This window comes from Mercenaria mercenaria, chromosome 7 (assembly GCF_021730395.1).
Source record: "Mercenaria mercenaria strain notata chromosome 7, MADL_Memer_1, whole genome shotgun sequence".
In the NCBI taxonomy this organism is placed as follows: Eukaryota; Metazoa; Mollusca; class Bivalvia; order Venerida; family Veneridae; genus Mercenaria; species Mercenaria mercenaria.
Window position 1 is genome coordinate 15,179,285 of NC_069367.1, and position 26,005 is coordinate 15,205,289.

The 26,005-nt window shown below is 35.4% G+C and overlaps 1 protein-coding gene across 2 annotated transcripts; it reads left to right on the forward strand.

The window, feature by feature from the left end:
- The first annotated feature begins 845 nt into the window (after positions 1-845).
- Positions 846-24,910, forward strand: LOC123554857 (protein IWS1 homolog). 2 transcript variants are annotated; one of them, XM_053547657.1, is made up of 17 exons: positions 846-988; positions 6,493-6,551; positions 7,708-7,771; positions 8,620-9,456; positions 9,493-9,640; positions 10,055-10,186; positions 10,791-10,844; positions 11,472-11,578; positions 12,104-12,230; positions 13,557-13,704; positions 14,832-14,914; positions 15,489-15,618; positions 16,715-16,832; positions 17,402-17,510; positions 18,522-18,584; positions 19,532-19,661; positions 21,818-24,910. In XM_053547657.1, exons 1-17 carry the CDS (start codon positions 967-969, stop codon positions 21,941-21,943), a joined length of 2,457 nt encoding a protein of 818 aa, XP_053403632.1. In that variant the 5' UTR covers positions 846-966; the 3' UTR covers positions 21,944-24,910. The 2 variants fall into 2 exon arrangements, with proteins under 2 accessions (XP_053403632.1, XP_045201159.2); XM_045345224.2 differs by having other exon boundaries at positions 847-988; positions 8,620-9,640.
- Positions 24,911-26,005: the final 1,095 nt, after the last annotated feature.

A 26,005-nucleotide genomic window follows, 5' to 3' on the forward strand; every position in this document is an offset into this window, starting at 1 on the left:
TGACTGTTCAAGTAAAAATCATTGCAAGTCAATCCCTTATTAGATCTACTTGACGAGAAAATGCGTGCTTTTTCGCTTGAAGCGTCTGTCCGACATTCTAACACGTCATCAAAATGTTGTTGTTGTTTTTTTCATGGACAAAATCTGTAAGTTTTTGAAAACACATATATTTAAAAAATGTCTCACACTTGTGGAAATATGTATCTCCTCTATAGAAAGAAAAGGACTCGTTTAATACACTACATATTATTTAAGACATTTCAACGTTGTTTATGTTCTATATATGTTTCACAACTATTATCAGCAGATTATATCTGTTTAGATTATATCTAAAAAATACCCATTTCTTTTTCAGGTATGCGTGACAAAATGCTGAAACACTACAAGATCACTAAAAGCATTTGCGTGTCTTAATTGCTACTTTTAACAAAGCATTTTCACCAGCAGCATTGCATGTGATGAAGTCTGTCAATATTAGCCCTATTTTTTATTATTATTATTATTATTTTTTTTGTTGAACAACATTTATATCGGGTTTGGGACTGTAGTTTTCGTTTTCTGACATTATTTGGTATTCCCATGAAAACGTGTTGTGAATTACTTGCCACAGAGTTGTGTTTTGGGTGCTGGAGGCTAGAAATCAAACTGACTGTATGTTCTGTTGGTGACTCTATACATTTGTTTGTAGCAAAGTAACTTTTCGTCTAAAGTTGTATCTATTTGAAAAGTCCGACATGAAATCTGGACTGTAGTCTGTTACACTGATCTGTCTTAGCGAATAATATGTAGTATAAACGATAGAAGTGTCTATCTGGATTGTGCTGTGGACGATGGCGATAGTGAAGTTTTATATGCCGTAGAATTATTAATCCGCACCATTACTCGGAAGTCTTCGGATATTGTCGCACCATTGTGAAACTCGAAAACAAAAAATAGAAACTTTTTTCTCACTTGTTTGGTTTACAGATGGAAGCAGACTTTACCGACGGTATGTATGATTAATAAGTAGATTCATTTCTTCAATACATACATGTATCGAAATTGTATTGAAGAAAACTTTATTCTGTAATTTCCGTGGCCTGCCATGTCTGTACAAAATTGAAACGTGTGTTAGTGTTACTCAACTTAGTGTTAGTTAGTTTACACAACCTTCAGCTAATAAAGCTAGCCTAACAACATGATTTCATAGCTAGGTTTTTTACCAGTCGTGTAACAGTGGAATCTAGTCAAACTAACACAGATGAAAACCTGGCAATCTTGCTCATTTTTATCGGTAATAATATGCAAGTTTCAAACCAAACACAGTAGCTGAGATCCTATGTTAACAACAACAGCGGTGTAGTATTAACGGTGTCAAATCGCGAACAGGTGAACCAGTCCAGATATCGTCCCCGTTTTTTTTTTTAATTACCGGTTTCATGTTGTGAATTTGTGGAATGTTAGCAAGAAGTATAAAATCGTATTTGTTCATGTATTTTTTGGTCTGTAACAATGAAATTGATAGAACTCCTCTATTAATCCAAACAACTAAATGCAAAAGAAAAGTCAGAGGATTCCATGATTCGCGTAAATATGTTCGTTTTTCATGTATAAATAGTGACCTGAAACATACAGAAAATTACTCTTGTAGGTAATTTCACGCAACAAAATTGCCAACATTGAAGTTGCTAAATTGTTCAATAATGAGACCTCGGGTAGACAGATTTTACATTCTGATAATTCGTGTTGTCTACCTTGAGGGAACAGGGCACTCATTCATGTCATTAGGCTGAATATGGGCCCCATTCCCCTCATAAAATAATATATTTTTTCCCCTTTCTCAGAAGAAAATTCCCCTGATAATAGGTTGTTTGACACAACTAGATATGAACTCTCTTTCAAGTTATATTATAGCTGGAACAACTGATACGGGGACTGGAAACCGGCATTTATCTTATCTTATGCTGTCATCCAATCGAAGCGTATGCCGTAGGTTATTCTGCTATTACAGGGCTCTCGCGAGTGGGCGACTTGAGCGAAATAGGCGCTCTAGAACTTTAAACTTCGCTCAAATCTAACCTCAAAGCGAAATGCAAGTCGCCCGATTTTCTTTGATTTCCGCACTCGCTAATTACTGCTACCCGGACTGTTGACAATTTGCATGGTGTCATAAATGAGTGTCGAATACACAAACACACGCCAGTAGCATAATTTAAGCTCCGCCTACCTCAGGTACTTGCGAGATTTTCCCGAGAAGTGTGAAAGCGAATCAAATTATCCGGTACACCAGAGTCTATTGTGTTAAGCCAATCAGTGCCGCGTTTATGTCTTTGACACTTCGCGTTAATTGTCAACATGTTCGAGTGCTAAAAAAAACAAAAACAACACAATGTTTTATTAAAGAAACTGCTGATTATCCATGCGATTAATTGGAATATGGTACACAAATATTTGTTATCTATGATAAAAGAACGACATGTAATGTATTAACTACGTTAAATTGACTTCCATTGATGAATTTATTTGAATTTATGTATTTCTAGTTTACACATTTTACTTTCAGTTTTATAATTAGAGTGAGATATTGAGATTCCTCGGTGAATAACTCGGTGCAAAGAGCTATAAAAATAAATACACTTCTACTTCTTTGCTCGGTGTTAATAATAAACACTTCACATAAGAATAAGATATAACCAAAATTCGGCAGGTTCCATTTACAGCATCGGCTTGAATTTTGAAAACTACTTTTTTTCAGAATTTTGTAACGAAAGGATTACCACTGTATGGGAAATGATCTAACTAAGAAAATGAATGATCACATCAATGTTTTTTATCAAGAAACAAGAAAATTTACAGCCACCTTTCGAATCACTCAACATTATATTGCGGTAGAAAAAGTCTTCCCACTTCTCCCTAAAGTCTCCCCACTTCTCCCTAAATCAGCTTGAGGGAGAAGTGACTTCTCCCAAAAATTTGGACCTAGCTTGACCCCTGTATTACCCAAACACTTACGCCTTACAGTTTAACTCGTCCTTTCAGTGAAAATCTGGGAAAGCATTTGTTGAATTTTTTGTTGAAAACAAAAGTTCTGCCATGAAATTATTGCCTGCATCTGTTTTTAAATGGAAAATATCTACATTAATGTTACTTTTCGCCCTGTGAAAATGGCTAAATCTAGACTAAGTCTTGTCTTACTCAGAGAGAAAGACGTCGTTTTTTACATGATATTTGCCTTGTTGATTCAGAGTATTTAGAACAAAAAGATTAGGGCATATTTTAATGAAAATAGCAAGTCAAAACTGTAAACTGTTGCCTGAAAATATTTGCTTATGATATTGCTCTGTTCTTCACCATTTAAATGCGTGTTAAACCTAGATGATTTTCTGCAGTTTTATCTAAAAGTTCGGAATACTAAACGTAACTTCATTGTCGGCCTTTTTAGAAAAAAATATTGTTATTTTAATTTAAATACATTGTATTTTTCACACATCAGTTTTAAGATTAAATTTATTAAACTAATTTTTGGAGTTTAAACAAAAATTTCGTTTGAAACATTCCCTACGTTCAAGAAGAATGTTTGTTTCTGTATGTAGAAATCTGACATTATAAACAATAATTATAATTATGGTTCTACAAGATTAAGAAAAGTGTCAGCTTTCTGTTATTTTCCATTTTTTTTTTCAAATCCAACAAAAATCAGCCCTTTGATAAACGTCTGAAGTTACGTGGTAAAATATTTCTTCAGGGAAGTGAGCTTGAGTTAATTCATAATAATTAAGCATATCACCACATGCAGTCGCATGCTGTTTTTGCTTCAGAATCCCTTTAGATCAATCTCTGATCATCTAATTATCGCCACTTAACATGTGACTGGTAAACCCTTTGAACAATAAGTTTTATAGCTCCATGATTAACATGAGGTAATATGCTAATTACACACTAATCGATAGTGGCGAAAACAAAATATCGATCGCTAACGACTGGTCGATATTTACAGGTATGGACGACAGCATAATACAGATAAATGTATTGATTTATACGGAGTTTCTACTCCCCGTATTAGACCTTCCTGATTATAGTGCCTCTAAGAAATATAGTTACATTAGTTAGAAATGACTGAAAATAGTATTAATAAGTGTGAAAAGTAGTACATATATGGCTAAAAACTTCCCCATTTTTGCCTTAAAACGACGAAAAATTCCCCTTCCTGAGGGTATTGGTACCTGTCCCCAAAAGTTGTTTAGTGCCCTGGGGAATACAGTGTTCATTCCAGGATTTTTTTAAGTGGGGTCAAAGGGCCCCATGATGGCAAAAAATTGGGGACATTAGAAAAAAACAGGGGCCATGAAAAAAAAACTGATTTACATGAAAGGAAAGGCTGTATTTTTAACACTTTTCTTACATGGAGTTCAAGGTATTATTTTCGCGGTTCGTAAAGCATAATTACAAAGAGAAAAGTGGACACTTCACAGGTCGCTCAACACGACAAAAACGAAACAAGTCATAATATTCTGACCGTTACCGAAACTTAACCACGGGAAGTCCGACAGCCATGAATGAGGATTTTCTACGGAATGAATGTTTGTCGCCTGATTTTGGCTAAGCGGTAAAGCTTTTGAGCGGTCTCGAACATGTCATTTTTCTTTGGAAATTTGTTCTCCGTCGTCTGCTTTTTTACGACATTTAGAGAAAAACGTAGAATTGGATTTCTTTTTTCTCCGAATCCCGACTGTTTTTTTTTTGTCCGCCATTGCATAGCAACATTGAAAGCTGTATGTTGTTAGGGACCGGAGACTGGCTACTATTTTAGCATCGACCAATGAAAATGCACGTTACGTCATCAGAAGAGTCATATTCGATTCACAACTTTGGAAGTTGGCTCATTGTAAACAGACTGTTTTCTGAAAATGTGTGCGCCCAACGGGCGCTATAGGGCAAACTTTTATGCACCAGTACGGTAAAATACGCGCCTATGGCCCCATGGCACAGCCTGGAATGAACACTGGGAATATCAACGAGTCATAGAAATATAACGATATTCATTGTAATACAGTTGGAGAAAAGGGTTCGTTCTTCATGGACATCATGCTATATATTTCATGCTGTTTAACTGTTTTCATTCATCTTTTTGAGTTGTGACAAGATTTTTCAGAACATACCCCAGGTTTATGACATATTTTGGCTTGTTGCGGTGGCTGCAAATGTCAAAATTAAAAAGCAACCACTCAGTGAGTGGAAAATCGAAAAGTGTTTGTAACGCTTTACTCGAGGTAAATTGCCATGATTGTAAATATCTATATTTAGCACGCATTGAACACTAAATCCTCTATAGTGGTACTGGTAACAACAGCAGAAAACTTCTTCTTTATTGCCTCGGTGGTCCGAGTTCAATTCCCAACGCGGTCATCTTTTTTTCTTGAATTGGCATTTTTAAAATAGTTTAGAAACAAAAACTCTTATTCTAATGTTCATAATATGGCCAAACTTCAGTTTGAAAGAAAGATAATCTTTACGCCAAAATCTGGAGGTCAGTGTCTAAGAAATACAGCATTAATTTCAAGATATCTAAAAAAATCATTTTTGTTGTCGAACTATCTGGAGGCCAGTGCCTTTAATATTGAATGTGTGCTGTCTCATAAATATTTCAATCATAAATTTTCAAGACTTGTCATAGTTAAACTGGTATTTAAATGATTGAAATAGATTTTCATAACTGAAATAGATGTCCATAACTAGGTATATAATGTTGTTACTGGCTGCCTGTAATTGTTAATATTATATACCCTTCTCATATGCACTCATTTGACTGCGTCCTCGGTCAGTATCATATTTACAGGTCCGTAAAAACACATATTGACCTCAGCATAAGTCAATAACTGTATATTACATCTTAACGAAAGTGGCATGTCGCCTCTCACAGACTGGTCCAAACTTAATCAGTCTTGGTCAGAATGTTAATCTCAATAAAATCTTGGATGAATTTGATATTTTGTCATCTGGGGTCAAAAACTAGGTCACCAGGTTAAATCGAAGGAAAAGCTTGTTAACATGCTAGAGGCCACATTTATGAATATATCTTTATGAAACTTGGTCAGAATGTTAACCTTGATGATCTTTAAGTCAAGTTCTATTCTTGTTCATAAGGGGTAAAAAAACTAGGTCACCAGGTCAAATCAAAGGAAAAGCTAGTTAACACTCCAGAGGCCACATTTATGACCATATCTTAATGAAACTTAGAGTGTTAATCTTGATGGTCTTTAGGTCAGCATCAAATCTGGGTCAGGTGGGGTCAAAAACTAGGTCACCAGGTCAAAATCAAATCAAAGGAAAAGCTACTTAACACTTTAGAGGCCACATTTATGACCATATCTTCATGAAACTTGGTCAGAATGTTAATCTTGATGATCTTTAGGTCAATAGGTCAGGTGAGCGATACAGGGCCTTCATGGCCCTCTTGTTAAATAAATATTTCTGAACACTTACTTACTGTTTTTTGTTTGTTTGTCCTTACAGGTGAAGGTGGAGGGACACCCTTGCAGGATGAGCCAGAGTATGACTATAATATCCAAGAGGTAAATAATAATGAAAATATAATGTACTTACTGGAATTGATATGATATGTGTATGCTACTAGTAAAAATACTTTTCTGCCAAAGCTGTATGAGTTGATTGACTTCATAATGTTTGTTTGTAGTTATTTGCTTATTATACAGTTTATACTTACCGGTATGCCCTACTTCATAGAACTTAAGAAGAGGGAGCATGTTTAGCTCATGTCTATCCTTCCTGTTGGATAGTTTTTATGCACTTACCATCTTAATTTATTCTGTAGTTAAAAAAATGTCCGATATCATGTGACACAAGGGTCTGACTCTTACTTGAAATAGTCAAGCATGCTGTCTCCTCTGACACCTCTTGGTTGAAAATTTTATTGTATCGGCTGTTCTTGAGAAAACCTGAATTAGTGACACTACTTCAAAGTAAATAATTTAAAATCCAGGGTAATTATTGTTTTAACTTGTGTTCTCGTTGAAACTTTAAACCAGTTCATGGAAATTCATTTATCCAAGAAAATCACCTTACTACCACAATTTTAATACACCCATGATTGTGATAAAACAGTTTACTTTTTTTTTTCAAAAATAAAAGATTTTGTATGGAAATGCTCAGCTTTATTTCCACAGTCAGGGGTGTAACTGTTTCAAGTTATCGCAGTTTATTGCTTAAACTTCATAACTTGTTCTAGTTATCATAAAATATTACAAAGCTCTCCTGTGCCAATTTCTTATTATGAATGAGACTAAGGCAACTATTTCTTGAATCCTTGACCTTTTATCTTTCCAGCTATGCAGTAAAAAAATTTTATGCAAAGCTGATAAAGTTTTACGCAAACGTTTTAAAGCTATAAAACTCTTAATATCCCATTATGCTTATCAGGTCATGCTCAGACTAAAAGAGAATTTGATTAACCACAGTGTGCTACCAATTAAATTTTAAAGGTCACTTTGTGAGAACAACAAAAGGACTTTTTTTGAATAACTTACCAGAGTTAACTATATTTTATAACTAATACAGGTTATAAAATGCTTGAAAAAGTAACTGAAATAGGTTACATAACTTAAAACAGTTACACCCCTGACTGTTCAACAGACCAATTTCATTCTGTTATTATTTAATATAGCATGCAGTAGCTGTAAATACATAAAAATGAAAGTGTTTATTTTGTAGGGTCGTGAAGACAACAGAAATCATAATGCAGGAGAGTTTAGAAGTGAGGATGAAATGGAACAAGGTATGACATAATAAATTACATATAATCAACAAGCACAAAAATCTAACATGTAGGTCTTGCGTCTAATCAATTACTGTGAATACCTTTAAAATTAAAAGTCTTCTTCTCTTAAACCGCCAGATGGATCTGCATTAAACTTTGTCTGTAGTATAATTATATGGTCCTCTCCCATATTTTAATTAGGTCAAGGTGTGCCTCAGGTGAACGACTTAGGCCCATTTGGGCCTCTTGAAATGGGCCTCTTGTTTAAAAATGAAGTTGGGGTGTCTCTGTGGCTAAATGGTTAAGACTGCCACATTCAGATCACTTGCCCCCCCCCCCCCCCCCCCCCCCCCATCAGTGTGCTACCAAAACCTCGCTTAGTATGTAGAATTGCTCATGTGAGGAAGCTATTCAGGTGGCTTACTGAAGGTCATAAATTTGTTGTATCGAGGTGCTGGTCAATGCCTGAATAATGCCCATTGGGGCTCTTGGGGGTCCTTCACCATCAAAAGCTTGAAAAGTTTCCATATGACCTAAATTGTGCCATTGTGGATCTAAACCCAATAAAAACAAAACAAACAAAGAAAAATAAAGGCTTGTTGTACACTGTCATTTCTTCATCTGCATTCATTTCTTGGTAGATTTACTTTTTTCCATTCAGTATAACATTCATGTAATTCAGATGTTATTGTTGTGAAAGAGTGCTTGATTTTGTTGAAACTTTGTATGATGCTTTTTGGAGAGAACATCAAAGGCCCATTTCCTTTCATTTAAACCCTACACAAAGCTGTTTGTTTGAAAGAAAACGCTTTCTTTATTTCATGAATTAGATAAATTCTTTGATCTTATTTGGACTTTATTTGTAGGTGAAACTTCACAGTCAGAAGGGGAACAAGAAAGAATGTCTGTAAACAGTGGTCCAAGGTCTCCTGATGATATGCCACAATCTCCGATTGGTTCACCTGCCTCTCCTCAGGGTTCACCTAAATCCCCATCAGAGGGTCCTCCAGGCTCCCCTGGGAATAGTGAAGGTGGTCCAGATTCACCAAGGTCACCTACCTCCCCAACAGAGAGTGGAAGAGGACCTGGCTCTCCAAGGTCTCCATATGAGGATGATGGAGAAGGTCCAGGATCCCCAGTACCTGCTGACAGTCAGCCTGAATCTCCAAGTGGACCAGCATCACCCACAGAAGAAACACAGCCACCCGATTGCCCTGCAGAAAATGGAAGTGGCCCAGCATCTCCTGCTGGTAGTGATGTTGAAATGGAACATCCTGCATCACCCCTTGGTAGTGCACCAGGATCACCAGCTGAAAGAAGTAGGTCACCTTCTCCAGCAGGAAGTGCACCTGCATCACCTGATCAAGATGGAAGTGCCCCTGGTTCCCCAGCTCAAGATAGGAGTAGATCTCCTTCCCCAACAGGAAGTGGAAGAAGTAGGTCAGCAAGTCCTGCAGGCAGTCATGCAAGTAGATCAAGGTCAAACTCTCCAGCTGAAGGACAGAGAAGTAGGTCAGGTTCTCCAACAGGAAGCCCTGCAAGAAGTAGGTCAGGAAGTCCAGCAAGTCAGAAAAGTAGGTCAAGATCTGGCAGTCCTGCACGAAGTCAGTCAAGAAGTCCTGCTAGAAGTAGGTCAGGAAGTCCAGCTAGTCAGAGGTCAAGGTCTGGTAGTCCAGCCAGCAGGGGAAGTAGGTCGAGGTCTGGTAGTCCAGCGAGTAGAAGGAGTAGGTCAGGGTCAGGAAGTCCGGCAAGGTCAAGATCAGGCTCTCCAGCCAGAAGTAGGTCAGGGAGCCCAGCTAGTCGAGGAAGTAGGTCAAGGTCTGGGTCACCAGCTGGAAGTGATCGCAGTAGAAGCCGGTCAGGATCTAGGGCCAGTGGCAGAAGCAGGTACTGCAAAATTGATTCTTCATTTGGCTTTTAGGCCAGATACATTTAATGTTAGTAGCACATGTTTTATATTTATACCTGTTGGAACTAGTTTTCTTTGATATTTTAAACTAAATATAAATGAAGAATGATATGTTTTATAAACAAATCTATGTGTGAAATTAATATATGCACAGCTGAATCTCTATCAGTGTTACAGTACATGTACTTGTAAATAGTAACTAAAGACCTGTACCTTTATTTTCAGTCCATTTTAGATATTCTGCGGTCCTGTAAAAATGAGTCAAAACAATTATTTTAGGGGCCAGGTTAATTTTTATGGCACATGTAGCTTTATGGATTTAAAATTCTATATAACTGCTGACAGAATGCTATCTTAGTTTCTTACCCTTATGATTCATATCATTTGAATAGGTCTCGCAGCAGAAGTCGAAGTGGTTCAAGGTCAAGGTCAGTTTCGCCTGCAGGAAGTGGTACACCCCCATACTCCCCACTTGGTAGCAGGGGAAGTGGAAGTCCTCCAAGGTCACCTGCCGGTAGTGACAAGTAAGCCATGAAATTTTAAAGATGCTGCTTGATTTACATGTAATGAGTAAAAACTTGAGAGCTACAATTTTACTGTAAAGGCACATGTTTTCGCAGGTCAAAATTTCACAAATTTGAAATTTTAAGTATGTTCGCAAGATTTAATATTTGCTAAATTGTAAAAATGGTAACCTGCTTGAATTAGAATTATACCAATGGTGAATATTTACGCGAGGATTCATTTTCGCGAGATGTAGTGCCTCGTGAATATAGCGAGAATTAAACCCTTGCGAATATTTCTGCTTTTACAGTACTTGAAAGTAAAATCTGAAATTACAAAACAGATGTAATAAGGAACCTTTCTTGAAATACACAATATACATTGTATTGAAATATTAGAAAAAGCTGGAAAATTGATTTTTGATTATCACCAAATTTTTTTTAAAGAACTGAAGGAATGGGATAGTGACATTTATTTAAAAAGTAAGAGAAAAAAGTGACATATCTTCCAGAAAGGGAAAAATCATTGTTTGCTGCAAAGATACAAAATAAAGACACATTTTGATAAAATAAAGAAGAGACAAAGAAAGATAACTTTGATGTTTATGATAAGATATATTTACAGGGGTGGATCTGATGCAGAAAAGGCGAAGGGAAGTGATGATGAGAGTGATAAAGAGTAAGTTCTTATTAAGTAATTGCTACAATATTTTAATCAGCGGCACTAGCAGTAAAAAACATCAATTTAGGGCATTTTTTCCTTCTTTTATATTATATTTCCAAATCCAAAATCAACTTATAATTACTCAGTTCTGGCAAATGTTATTCCCAAATTATTTTTTGCATATATCACTCGGAATTATCCGTGTGTCACTTTATCAAACATTTGACTAACAAGGCATCATGCTTAATGAAATCTTCTGTAAAACTTTTTGTCAGTAAAAATTTCATAGAAAATACCTTTTTTCTTCAAAATTCCCTAATTAGACAAAGACCATGTATATATTTTCAAAACCTTGAGTGCAGGACTTGTCCTCTTCCTTATTTAAGGGTAAAAAGGCCCCAATTATTGTAAATATATAGTTAACAAGTAATTAAGGCCTTTGTTTGGTTTAATGTCTGATTTACCACAGTTTATTATTCAAATGTTGGAGAATATTGAACTATAAGGCTGTTCGCTACAATGGTTGAATAGCGTCTTAACAATAATATTAAATGGCAACTTCTGAAATTTTTGTTTGCTGTCAATGCTGTGTCATGTAGCAAGAGTCCTGTCTATCATTTGTTTATGTGTTGTGCTTTGTAGTGACTTGGTGGCAGACATTTTTGGCTCCAGTGACGAAGAGGAAGAATTTGAAGGTTTTGGAGAAGCTGATGTTGAAGCTACAGCTCGAAAGAAAAAGGAAAAAACAGGTTAGTTAGAGAGGTTGCTGGTAAACATGGAGGTACTTTAGTATAAGAGAAAACAGGTTAGTTAATCAGGAAGTTAGCAAACATGCAGTACTTGGGTAAAGGAGAAAAACAGTTTAAATATTGAGGTTGCTGACAAACAGAGGTACTGAGGCTGAGGTTGAAGCTACAGCTTGGAAAACAAGGAGAAACGGGTTAAATTAATGGAGTTGCTGACAAACCGAGTTACTGAAGCCACTGAAGATTGGATATTCATGTTGCTTTTGCACCTCCATAACTGAAAAGTTATATAACTGGAGAATAATTATGCTGGTTAAAGTTTTGATAATCCTGAAAATCATGTGAAGAATGGTATGCTTAAAGAGATTACCGGTAGTGCTATCCTATAGCTGTTATGTACCTATTGATATCTAGGTTAGATGGTCATATTTAGGAAATAGTTGACAAAAATGACGTTCATATTGGTGGTTAGCTCTGTTATATTCTGCATACTTGATGCAAAAGTCATGAGATATGGTATTATTTCAGCCATACTATCTGATGATGAGGGAGAGGGCATGGCAACAGGGGAGGCAACTGGGAGTCAGGCACTTCCAGAAATGTCTGACGATGAGAATGATGCAGCAGCAAGACAAGATGGGAAAGGGGACATTGAGTAAGAAATTTGTTTTATAATTACGTTATCAACCTTTAAAACATAATTATGTAAGGTGGCTTCTAAGGAACTGGAAAACAGCCATGTAATGTGTATTAATAGCTATAGATGTTAATCATAACATGCAGCAAAAGTTAAACAAAAACATGTTGTTTTATAAACATTCATATATGTACTGTAAACCTAGAAACGTTCGCGAACATTATATTTCGCGTTTTTATGACGACAGATAGTTTAGCGGCTACAAAGATTTGCGTAATATGCCGGTCGTTAACTACACTTAAGCTTAATAGCTTAAGCACATAACAAACGATCGAAGGTAAAATAACAGATAAGGCTGCACATAAATTGTGCAGATACTAGTAATTGGTCACTTATCCTTAACACATTTTCAGTCTGCCCTACTTTGTGATTGTGAGTGAAATTCACGTTCTTTAATATACAAATCACAAATCGTTGTATAGCAGTATAAGAAAGCAGACCAATATGTCTATGCAGATGTTTTAGTGATATCAATTTTGATCAAACAAACACAAGCATTTTTCCCTGTGATAACTGGGCCATGGCTGAGAATGGTAACAGTGTTTTAACAATAAAATTTATTGTTTGATACGGTAACATAGCCAAGGTGATTAAAACAACAGGCTCAAACAAATACATGCATTTTACTATTGTCAGTGTTTCACATAATTTTCGATAAAATAAAATGTTTGCATATTGTCCCATAGACAATGTATTTGTTTGTATCACATTTTTGCTTAAATTATTTGATCCGTGATATGAGTATATAATATAAATATACATGTACTATAATAAGAAATTTCTACATTATTAAAACATCTCAATTAATAAAACAATAATGTCAAACTTTCCAGGTGCCAAGCATGTTTCTTTAACCGGCTTAGAAAATAAATGGCAAATCAAAGCATTGTTGTCATGTACAATAAAAACTACAAACTTTCACGTTTTCATGGTAGCTGGCTGGTTCGCGGCTACAAAACTTCACAGATACACATCGACCGCAAAAGTCGCTAACTTAAATAGCGCGAAACCATTTCTAGGTTTACAGTATTGTGAAATCATCACTTTATGCTGGGAATGAATGTATTGTTAATTTCACGGTTGCATCTGTCCACAAATTAAACCCAAGTAGTAAAAAAATCCTATTTATTTTATTTTAACAATTTGATAAAATGTTGTATGGATTGGCGTTTTTGTAAAAATCATGAAATTATATGGGCACAAAATGGAGGGGGAAGTAAAGATATGTTTAAGGTTGACCTCACCCACTTCTGTTGAATACATTTTACATTTTGTATTTCACAGGGACCAAGTTTCAGATTTTGATCTGATGATAATGAAGAAGAAAGAGGAGATGAAGAGTCGACGGAGAAAACGGAAAGATTTTGATCTAATTAATGACAGTGATGACCTTATAGCAGATATGATAAACAAAATGAAGGTTGCTGCCGAGGTATGATATAGAACTGTGTAGAACATATGAGCTGTGCCATGAGAAAACCAACATAGTGGGTTTGCGACCAGCATTGATCCAGACCAGCCTGCGCATCCTCGCAGTCTGGTCAGGATCCATGCTGTTCGCTAACAGTTTCTATAATTGCAACAGGCTTTGAAAGCGAACAGCATGGATTCTGACCAGACTGCTCGGATGGTCGCAAACACACTAAGTTGGTTTTATCATGGTGCGGCTCATATGATAAATGTATTGTGATTTAGCATGAACAGCATGCATATTGTTTAGTGCAAATCTGGCTTTTCATATTGTAGATTGGGTAATATCCACGATGTTTTTTATTTTTTGCTAAGATTTGCAAATTATGCCACTTGTGAATTCAAAATATTCTGTAACATGTTCTAAAGGATGATAATCGTGTTTTCACAAATTCTTAACCCTTATCTGCCTTTGAGACAAGTGTAGATCATGATCAGCCTGCACATCCATGCAGTCTGATCATGATCTGCACTGTTCGCTATTCAGCCAGTATCTTTTTGGTAAGCACCCCTTTTAACAGTTCATAGTACCATCCAAATTGAAAAATGGACAAGTTCAGTATAGAAATTTAGCAGGATAAGGGTTAAAACTATGGATGTTACTGCAACAATTGAAATCACTAGATAGAGCTTGCATGAAAATTACCTGATCTACTGTATCTGAAATCAGGAGAGAGATTTCATGTACTCAAGTTATCAGTCAAGTTCAGTATTGACAAGAAAAGGAAATCTGCTGCATCAGATTTCATGGGGGATTGGGGGTTTTGTTGCACAATCTTCCTTATTTTTGACAAGCAGTTTTTCTGAATATGATATTTGACTGAAGTTGTGATATTTGTGCTACTGCAATATCTCGGGGTCTTTCTCCACTGCAAAATCTTGAATTTGCCATATGACCTAAATTATGTATGTCTCACTTAAGACCCAAGAAAATTTGAGTCTTGTGGAGAAATTGTTCAGGCTCTTCAGGAGGACTTAATACTTCTATTTTAAAAAGCCAATACATATTAAGAATACTATGGTAAAACAGGATGTTATACCAAACTAAACAAACATTGATTTAATTGTTACACTGTTTATATATTGCAGGAGGATAGAGCTTTAAATATGGAGAAGAAACCAGCCATTAGAAAACTCAAATATTTACCTACCGTTGTGTCTCAGCTAAAAAAGTGAGTCTGTTATTTTGCTTTAATCCTTTCACTTCGTTACTAAAATGATAGAGGAATAAAATTTTAAATGTTAAAAAAAAACTGCTGTTTAACAAATCGTCATTCCATAAATTTGATCATTAAAATTTAAGTTATAGTAAAAATATTAAAATCCAGACGGGAGATAGGGATTTTTCTATCCAAAAGCAATTTTCATTATCCTAACATGACCTAGTGAACCAAGATATTGAAAATTTTGAAAATGTTAATCATGTGTCCTAGCCTGTCAGTTTGTAATTTTGTGCCTTGCTTTGGCATAGTCAGGAAATACTGAGTCGGGGAAAATTGAACTTCATTAGAAGACATTATTATTAGGGAGGGGGCGGGTGCTCAAGAGTTCTTTGTTTGAAAAAGTAACACACATTGTGTAAATAATTACGATGCTGGTTTGACATTTTTGTAGGTTGAAATACTATGAAATCAGGCTATGTTGCAAGGAAAATAGCCTGATTTCATAGTATTTCAACCTACAAAATTTAACCATTGGAAAAAAACTGGTTAACCACAGCACAGCCAACCTCTTGTTTGTTTTTAGGGCAGATCTTCATGGTGCTTTTCTGGATTGTGGTATTTTAAGTACAATGACAGAGTGGTTAGCTCCCCTGCCAGACAAAAGCTTACCTAATTTACAGATTAGACAAGCGTTTCTCAAGATTCTTGGAGAGGTAAGAGTTTTATCATGATTGATGTTTGCTATTTTTAGTAGTTGTAAAGCAGTATGAATTGATGACCAGTTGTTGATGTTCTGTTGAGTTTGATGAATAAGTACAACAGTTTTCATAATTTTGATTCTTGATGATTGTCATTCTGTATGCCTGTTTCATGAGTGGCTATATGTGTTTTACACACAGCTCTTGTCTGTTAATATTGCTTGAAACCCAGGAATTTGCTCATGCCCATGTGACCGCAAGATAGATGTGTTTGACTGTATTGTAAAAGGAAATAAGAGGGGAGTTTTTCAATAGCGTAAATGTTGGGGACAGAACAGTTTATAAGAATTATCAAGAAGCTAATATGGTATATGACAATTGAATTTCATATAGAAGTATAAGAATATATTTCAGTAGAAAAATATAATTAGAAGTACACAAGTCTGTTATTGTCTTACACACCTTTATAAAAAAATGTTTCACAAATCATTTGTTATCTGTTGAATTTAAAATCTGGCTTTCTTAACCATATCTTCAAAAAATCTGCTTATTACATTGGTGAATGTCATTGGGTGGGCTGGGTGTTAAAAGGGTGGATGCAATCAAACTTGACTTGTATAGAGCTGGAGTTTAGGATTGCATATGAGGTCACTAGGTTCAAGGTCAAGGTCACTTACTAAAAATAGAAATAACTGTTTCTGCTCAGTAACTTTTGTTTGAATTAATGTATTGAAATTAAACTTGGCCTATAGGTAGCTTATTATAGAAAAACCAAGGTTTTGATTATATATGAGGGTCACTGGGGTCAAGTTCAAGGTCAGCATCACTTAATTGGTCTGCACACTCAGAAAATTCCATTGTGGGGCAGTTGTCTAGATGGTTGGTCCTTTGTACATTTTATAATGTTGAACAGACTTGTCACAATTCAAATCCTGGTCTGGGCTTAACTTTCCCTTTTATAACTTTAGTTAGGATTGACTTACCGTCACCAACTTTTTGTATAGCAAACCTTAATGAAGAACGGGGTTTTGACTGTATTTGGAGTCATCTCTAAACTCATGTGCTTTACATTCAGTTTACATCTCTGTAACTCGTGTGTTTTATATTTCAGTTTCCAACTCTCAATCCAGGTGCTTTAAAGACAAGTGGAATAGGAAAAGCTGTGATGTATTTATATAAATATCCCAAAGAAATCAAAGAGAACAGAGACATGGCTGGAAAACTTATCAGTGAGTTCAAATTGAGTTTTTTTCAGAATCTTGCAAGTTTCTATATTTTTGCTAAACAGTGTTTGAAACAGAATATAGTTTATATTTTAAATCTGTTGTATTAAACATAAAGGATTTTTATATACTGTGAAATCATTAAATTTCGTGGGCATGAAATTTCGTGGTTTTGGTCAAAACGGCAATTTCGTGGGGATATGAATTCATGGATTTCAGCTTTTGAGCATAAAATGAATGGGAATTTAACTTGTTCGTTGGGATTAAATTTCGTGGATGGACTCAACCACGAAATCCACAAAAATTAGTCCCCCATGAATATTAATGATTTCACAGTAATTCTAATGTAGAAGTGTATGGAGCTCTATTATAAGTGTATGGAATTCTAACAGAGAAGTTTGTTCCTAGAATGGCAGTGTCTATCAGTAGAAATCAGTTGATACTAGTAAATACTCGAAGTGGATTTAAACTCTGAACAAATTTATCTAGTAGATGCTTGTGGCAGTCCCTATCAATACAGATTAGTTGATAGTATATTAAGTTGATTTTAACTCTAAAACGTATTTATCTTGTAGATGATTGGTCAAGACCATTATTTAATCTCACATCCAATTATAAATCCTTGTCGAAAGAAGAAAGAGAACAAAGAGATTATGACCAGTTACCTAAAAGAAGGAGAACAAGGTAACACGCAAACTTTACATGTTAGATTTTATTGACCTTACTCGGCTGTTAACCCTGACCCTGCTAAATTTCTATAATGAACTTGTCCATCTTTCAGTTTGGACTGTACCATTAATCGTTAAAAGGGGTGCTTACCAAAAGGGATACTGACTGAATGGCGAACAGTGCAGATCATGATCAGACTGCACGGATGTGCAGGCTGATCATGATCTACACTGGTCGCAAAGGCAGAATAAATCGTGTCCAGCATGATAAGGGTTAAGGTTACAACAATATGTTGCAGAACATTTGTCATATTTTGCTCCCATCTGATAAACAACATTCTGCATAAATGTTCATTCAATCAATGTATTCTGAAAAATTAAGTTTCTGCATGGAAAATCCTCTTTATTTCTGTGATCTACATACATTCAGTCTATGATATTTTCAAAAAAAAACAAGTAAATAAATAAGACAGTTTTAAAAACTCTCATGAACATTTATTGTTATATTTCTTCAAAATATACATGTTTATATATACAATGACATCAACAGTAAAACTCTAACAATACTTCTATAATTAGATCAAGTCACGTGACACTAAAAACCGCAGAAATTATACTTCAGTCAATTAATTTTTCAAAATTGTACCCTGATGAAAATTATTGAATAGTCGAAACGTCGGTATTATAATAAAATTATTGAAACCTGACCCGTCTTGTCTGTGTGTTCCACTTACCTTATTCTCTTTTACATCTATTTCTGTGAATGTAAAAAATATAGAGAGATAAAACTTGATTATTAAGTTAACCATAAAGTTTTTTCTACATTGGATATTAAGTATAGTTTATCCCGAGTTAAACTACACTTCTGCAGAAAAGGCAGTTATTTGCTTTCCCAATTGACAAGAACACGTTCATATCAATCACGGCAATGCAACATACATATTACTGTCTTTCCTATGGTATTGCTTAGGAAAGGTTGCTCTGTATTTTAAATTTGAGTAAGTGAGTTCTAATTTTGTATTTTTAGCATGGAGGATGGTGGAATGACACCGAGGAAAGATCTTGACAAGTCTCTAACAGGGGAACAAAAGTAAGTACTGTTGTTTTTAGCAGGCCTAGCTCAAATAAATTTGCATTATGGATGGGATGGCTCAGTTACTTAATGGCCCAGTTTCTCCATTGTTCGATCTCTCCCAACCCCTCTCAAAAGATATGGATGGGGTAGTTTGATTTGCATATGTCTTATAAAATTTGTAACACGTATTTCTGAAAAAATATTTGATTAATGTTTCTTAGCATGTGAAGTTGTGTGCCTGGGGTTTTATTTGGGTAACTTCGATTTCAGCTGTAGTGGATTATTTTATGGGGCATCCATGGTTGAATGGCTTAGATCGCTGACTTCAAATCACTTGCCCACCCGCTTAGCTCAGTAGGGAGAGCGTTGGTCTACGGATCGCGGGGTCGCGTGTTCGATCCCCGGGCGGGGCGTATGTTCTCTGTGATGATTTGATAAAAGATATTGTGTCTGAAATCATTCGTCCTCCACCTCTGATAGTTCATGTGGGGAAGTTTGTACTGGTACAGAATCCAGGAACACTGGTTAGGTTAACTGCCCGCTGTTACATGACTGAAATACTGTTGAAAAACAGCGTTAAACCCAAAACAAAACAAACAAATCAAATCACTTGCCACTCACTGATGTGGGTTTGAAATTCCCCATGTGATGAAGCCATCAGTCTGGCTTACAGAAGGCCGGTGGTTCTACCCAGGTGCACGCTTATGCCTGAAATAATGTCCAGCAGGGCACCTGGGGTCTTACGCACCATCAAAAACTGAACACTGGATGTACTGCCCTAATGACTAATACTGTGAAACAGGTTAACTCAAACAACAATCAAAACCCACCATGATTGGGTTTGAAATTTGTGATGAGCCATGTTGCTTCGAACGTTTTACATCACGCTTTGCTAATATGTCATAATCAGCATTCAGTGTACCTGTCTTGTGAAAGTAAACATTATGTAATTGTTCTTTTAGAGCTCTGAGGCCAGGTGACCCAGGATGGATTTACAGAGCCAGAGTGCCCCTACCTTCTAATAAAGATTATGTGATCCGACCTAAATGGAAAACTGAAGACGAAGGGGAGGATGAAAGAAGTGTTAGAAGGGTGAGTTATCTTTATTTGTTTATTATTGGACAGGTGCAACCATGATAATTATCTAGGTAATAAGCTGTGTATAGAGAAATATGCACAAGTTCTGTTATGGAGATACTGTGTGACTTAATGAGCACAGTATTATTCCATGGAAGAATGTGTGAATATTTCTCAATGTAAAGACAATGGTATTTTTAGCCCACCATCATCAGATGGTGGGCTATTCAAATCACGTGCGTCCGTGGTCTGTTGTCCGTCCGTCATTCCGTCTGTTAACAATATCTCGTCATCTCATCTCCTCAGAAACTACTGGGGGGATTTTGACCAAACTTTGTCAGAATGATGCATTTATACCCTAGTTGTGTCCCCCTGAAAATCAGACTGGTTCAACAATTTTTGAATGAGCCTTTTGTTTATTTTGATTTCTAATATAATTTTATATCCAGTGGCCCTCCAAGTAGTTAATTGGTTTTTTATGGCCTTACTGTAGAAGGGTCATAAAGTCTGCAGACACTAATGAGATAATGATTCAAGGTGTTCATTATTTTCTTATTACACCTAAGCAGTGAATGGACTATGCTAGCAGATTGATGATTAATTTGTTTAGTACTCAAATTTCTGGGTTTAATTATTAGTTATAATATAAGTACTTATATGTGCATTCTTTGTATCATAATAAGAAAAAAAATAAAAATTGCATATAACTCATTAATCAGTCGGGGGTGTAACTGTTTCAAGTTATCGCAGTTTATAACTCATTTTAGTTATTGCTTAAACTTTCATAACTTGTTTCAGTTATCATAAAATATTACAAAGCCCTCCTGTGCCAATTCCTTATTTTGAATGAGACTAATGCAATTATTTCTTGAATCCTTGACCTTTTATCTTTCCAGCTATGCAGTAAAAAAATTTACGCAAGGCTGATAAAGCTTTACGCAAGAGTTTTAAAGCTATAAAACTCTTAATATCCCATTAGGCTTATCAGGTTATGCTCAGACTAAAAGAGAATTTGATTAACCACAGTTTGCTACTAATTTCACTATAAAGGTCACCTTGTGAGAACAGCAAAAAGACCTTTTTTGAATAATTTATCTGAGTTAACTATATTTTATAACTAATACAGGTTATAAAATGCTCGAGAAAGTAACTGAAATAGGTTACATAACTTAAAACAGTTACACCCCTGACTGTTAATGGTGTCATCTCTCTTGTTTAGGGTATGGGTTTAATTATTAGTTATAATTATTAGTTACCTACTTTTAGGATTTTGAGCTAGTCTTGAAATTTGGAACATTCAAAAATGACTCAATGGTGGGTGCCAAGATCACTCTGTGATCTCTTGTTATAGAAACCAATCTTCTCTTACTAATGTTATATAAATAATACAGATTTGTTCTTTAGCCACAGTAAAATTGTAAATAGTGCTTCTAATGAAATTTTAAAGCAGCAACACACATCCAGTGTGAAATTTCTTGTTGGTGTGGAAAAATAGTGACGTCTCTGGTCCTACTGTAAATACAGGGAGATTGAAAGTAATTATGAAATGATGGAAGAAGTAAGACCATTACATTGAATTGTTCATGTGCACTATTCACGTAGATGGTGCATTGGATAACATGTTTTTTGAACTACATCCTTGTTATAGCTGAAAAAGGTACCAACAGACCTGCTTGTCAGCATGTGGTCTCTAATTTTATACCAGTATTGACTGTTCTTCACAAATAACTGACAACTTCGCCACATAGGTCATCGGTCAAGGATGACACATTGTCTTCTGTCAAATAATGATGGAGAACAGCTGCCTCATTCAGTGATCATACTTGCATCTGCTTGTGCTCAAACAGTAAATATGCTGCCTTAATTTTGATAGCAAAGCCTTAAATTTTGCTGCAAGCTCTCCTGTCTGTTACTGTATACCCCAGAAGAAAAACTGTTGAACACAAATTTTTAACATTGAATTTTCAAAGTGTCTTTACCTACCAAATAAGGTTTCAAATATATGCTCTCCCTGTGTTCCAAAACACATGTTTTTGCATTTAAACGACCATCTAGTTACACAACAGTTATTACAGAATTATGAATACCCACAGTTTCGTTCTATTGTAAAGTGTAGCATTATCTGCAGATAAACTTCTAGTCATACTTTTAAAATGTTTTTGTTTTTACAGGGGGCAGGAAAGAAGGAACCATCTAGATATGAGAAACAAGTTCGAAAATTTGCTGAGAAGAAGAAAAATTCTAAATCAATGCGAGCAGTGACTATAAGTATAGAAGGAAGAAATATGGCATTGTGATGTATAGCAATATTCTGGCAACAATCTGGCAACAGTCTGGCAACAATCTCAATATTTGATGAGATATTTCTAAAGATTTGTTGAAAACTTCACATATTTCTGTGTTGAATGTGTCAGAGGTGGTTGAGAGAGTTTGATGAAAAAACGTAAGAAAATTTGTTAAGTTTTCTAATACAGATTACGTCAAAAGTCTTTCACCATCAGTGTCTCTTTACTGGGCATGTGATCTTGATATACCAGGCACTTAGTTATAGAGACAAGAAAAATGAAGGTTGTTTCTTGTGAAAACAGGAAGAGTTAAAGAAGAAAGGACTTTTCTTGTGATGCGTTATTCACAACATAGAGAGAAGAAAAAGTTAAGAAGCATGAGGAATGTGTTCAGACAATTGATGTTATAGAACAGTGTAATGGACTCGTAGAAATTGAAATTGTATGAAAAAAAAACTGTGCTGAGTTATTTCATGTTAATGCAACCTGAATACTTTTGTTACAATTTCTGTGAATTGTAGATTAAAATGTACTGTTCTAAACATGTACCATTTAGACTATATATTTGTTTTACTTTTTGATCCTGATTTGAAGAGCATTGAAATGTTAAATGTATTCCATTTACTTTGGAATATTGTATATGCTGTTAGAATTTAGTGCTACCAGTAAGTGACTTTGGTAATATTAGATACCAATTGTAGTAATAGTTGTTTGATTAATTTTGGAAGAAAGCATGGGGCGTATTGAGGAATATGTACAAAAGAACTTGATGCTTGGCTGCATTACTGGTAAAAATATGAAGCACTTGAAAGATTTTGCATTCAGGTAGTGATAATTTGCAAGCAGTTTGGCATTACATGCGTGAAGTGTACATAATTACAAATATAGATGTGAAAAAAAATGAAAATGATTTCTTGAGAAACTAGCAATGTTTTCTGTATCTAGCCCAAAATACATCATGACATTTAGCTCTCCGCTACCCATATTCATCCACATTTAAAGTCTGAAATCTAAACTAAAATGATTCATAATTGTTTGGCTGCGGCATTGCTGAATATGCATTTATTGCAAGGAAACTTTTCAGGAATCTTCATTCTGCTACTAATGATGGCTCTGCAAATTTTCAGCAGTATGCATTTGCTACAGACAAAGTTTTGGCAAATTGAATATTTTCTTTTCTTAAGGCTAAGTTTAAGAATTTAAACATTAATTAATACTGATTCTGGTGCTTACTGCCTTAGATACAATCTGTACAATCTCATGAGAGAGAATATTTCACTGTTCTGCTGATGAATAATGTCTCAGCTTGAGTCTTTTTCCAGCATTGAAAATCAGAATTTGTCATATTATATGAAACAGTGAGATTCAAAAACTTTGTTTTAACCATTTGCCAACAATTAAGGGATGAAAATAAACATGTCATGAGATGTACATGTATTAAATGATTATATTTGCTATCCTAGATATTAAAATAGATGTTAGATAAACAAACTGTGAAGATTGTTGTAACTGCTTATCTGTCGGGAACAGATTCCTTATTTCAAATAAAATGTTGTGGTAGGTCATTTACTGGATAGAGTTGATTGGGTACAAATTGTTTTATTACAGTATTTTCAAACACAGGTTATTTTTAAAAAAAAATGAACCAATATCCCAAAAAGATATAATCAAAAAGTTTGACAGTAAGTTTGATGTAGGTATTTGTGACTGGGACATTCTGTGGAATGCGGGGCTCCACAATTGTAACTTGGACATTCTTTGTATGGTGATGTCATGCAGTTAGAAATATGATGTATTAATTCAATTTTTGTCAGACATTTAGTTCCTCAAATATATTCTGTTTCTCTCATTATATTTTGCTCCTAGTGCTTTAACCTTAACCCTGCTAAATTTCTAGGTGGACTGGTCCATCATTCAAATTGGGCAGCACCACTTATTATTCAAAGGGGTGTTCACTGAAAAATTACTGACTGAATAGCGAACAGTGCAGACCATGATCCTTGCTGCTAGGAGGCTAAAGGTTTATTTTGATGAAACTTCGTAGAAATATTTGAAGATGAAAGATCTGTATTCCTACAGCACATTAGCTGGGTTTTATTTAATCAAATTAATCCATTGATTTTTCTTGTAGAAGTTAATATTTCTATACTTCATTGGTTCATGTTGGTCCAAGGTTACAAAACTGAGTTAGGAGACCAGTCTGAGAACTAAAGTGTCTGATTGGTTGTTTCCGGACACAATTTTGAAACTGACCAATGGCAAGTCTTCATTCTCTGGTCTCGAAACATTTTCAAACTTTAATGTTTACCATGCTAAATTTCTAAAATGGACTGTTCCATCATTCAGTTTGGGCACTACCACGTATTATTGAAGGGGTGTTATTCAGTGCAGACGCTGATCAGCCTGCATGGACGTGCAGGCTGATCTTGGTCTGTACTGGTCGCAAAGGCAGAATCACTTGCCGCCAGCAGGCTAAGTGTTAAAAGGAGATGGCAAAACATTTTAGATATGGTAAAACACTGATCACTTGATGCCGAAAGGGGATGAGCAAAAAACTTAAGTTGTCAATGGGTTTCATGCAGTCTAAACAAAGCTTTATATTGTACACACAGTGTGTTTTTGTCAATAAAATGCTGCTTACAAGTTTGGGAGAGAAAATATAATTATGGAGGTATACCCTTTTAAATGAGTTTAAGCAGATTTCACAATATATACTACCTGAGTGCAGGTAAGTTGTAATCTGTGACTATTCTTTATTAAGAGTTGATCAAAGGACAAATTGACAGCTACATTTTGTATTTTGATTTTCAGTACTAGTAGTATTTTATCAAAAGCAACAATGATATTTATTGGAAATTGAATGACTGTGTTCTATAGTTATGTTTCAGGACTTGAATACTGATTCAGTTTGTGTAATTGTATTATTTGTGACGATAATTTCTACTTGTAAATAAATGATAATAAATGCTTTAACAGATATACATGGTGTATTTATTTGAATATGATAGAAAGATTACATCGGGGAAAAGTTGAATGCGGCCTGTTTTAGGCCCAATGACTACTAAAGAAGTTCGGTTTCAATACCTCTTACATAATTCAAGTTGATCTTTGTGTTATTTTTTATACCCGTTTTAGAAAAATGGAGGTATTATTTGATGGCATATTGTATCTCTTCATCTGTTGGTCATTCATTATCCTTGTCTGCGTCATAACTTGATACCATTCATTGTAATGACTTTGATTTGGCATACCAATAGACAGCGATGAGAAGATGTGCAGATCACAATACCAGATTGGTAGGCCAAATCTGATGTAGTATCTTAAAACTCGGAACGTAGTATGTGGTGATAAGATGATATGAGATTAATTGGGTCTATAGGCCAGAAAACTTAAAAGCTATTCAAGATATGGACTTGAAACTTGGGAGTATAGACTGATGGAGATGAGTCATTGTGCAGAGCACAAAAGTCGTGTCAGTAGGTCAAAGGTTAAGGTCGCAAGCCGAGTTGACAAAATATTTTGTGACTGGAACATAACTTACAAACTGCTACAGACTTGATGCACCAGTGTTCATGGATCTTGTAGTACTTCTTGAAGAATTGCGCTGCCTGCATGGCATCATCTTTGCAAGTGCACTGATGTCTTTTGCGAGGTAACAGAGTAGTTGTATTCAAGAGTCTTTCACAGGAGTGATATGTGTGCTGACTTTCTACTTTCAGACGGAGTTACTTAATATGATTTTTAAGAAATGTTTATATGTGTTGACCATTGGAAACCATCTGAAATAGTCACCTTCCACAACTGTCATATTCAGTGATCGGCTGTTGGAAGAACAATATAGAAGTAGTTTAAACGTTGTCCTTTGAAGGCTTTATGAAACAGATTGACACTTTTGAGTACAGTTCCTCTGTTCCATCAGAAATTAGTTTTCAGGTTTATATTTAAGTTGTTGACATATAAGCCTAGTAAACATGTGTTTGATATAGACCAGTCATAAGCATTCAGCAGGAAACTGGCGCGCAGTTGATTTAACTGCCGGCCTCCCAACCCTCCTACACTCTGGCTAATTTCAAT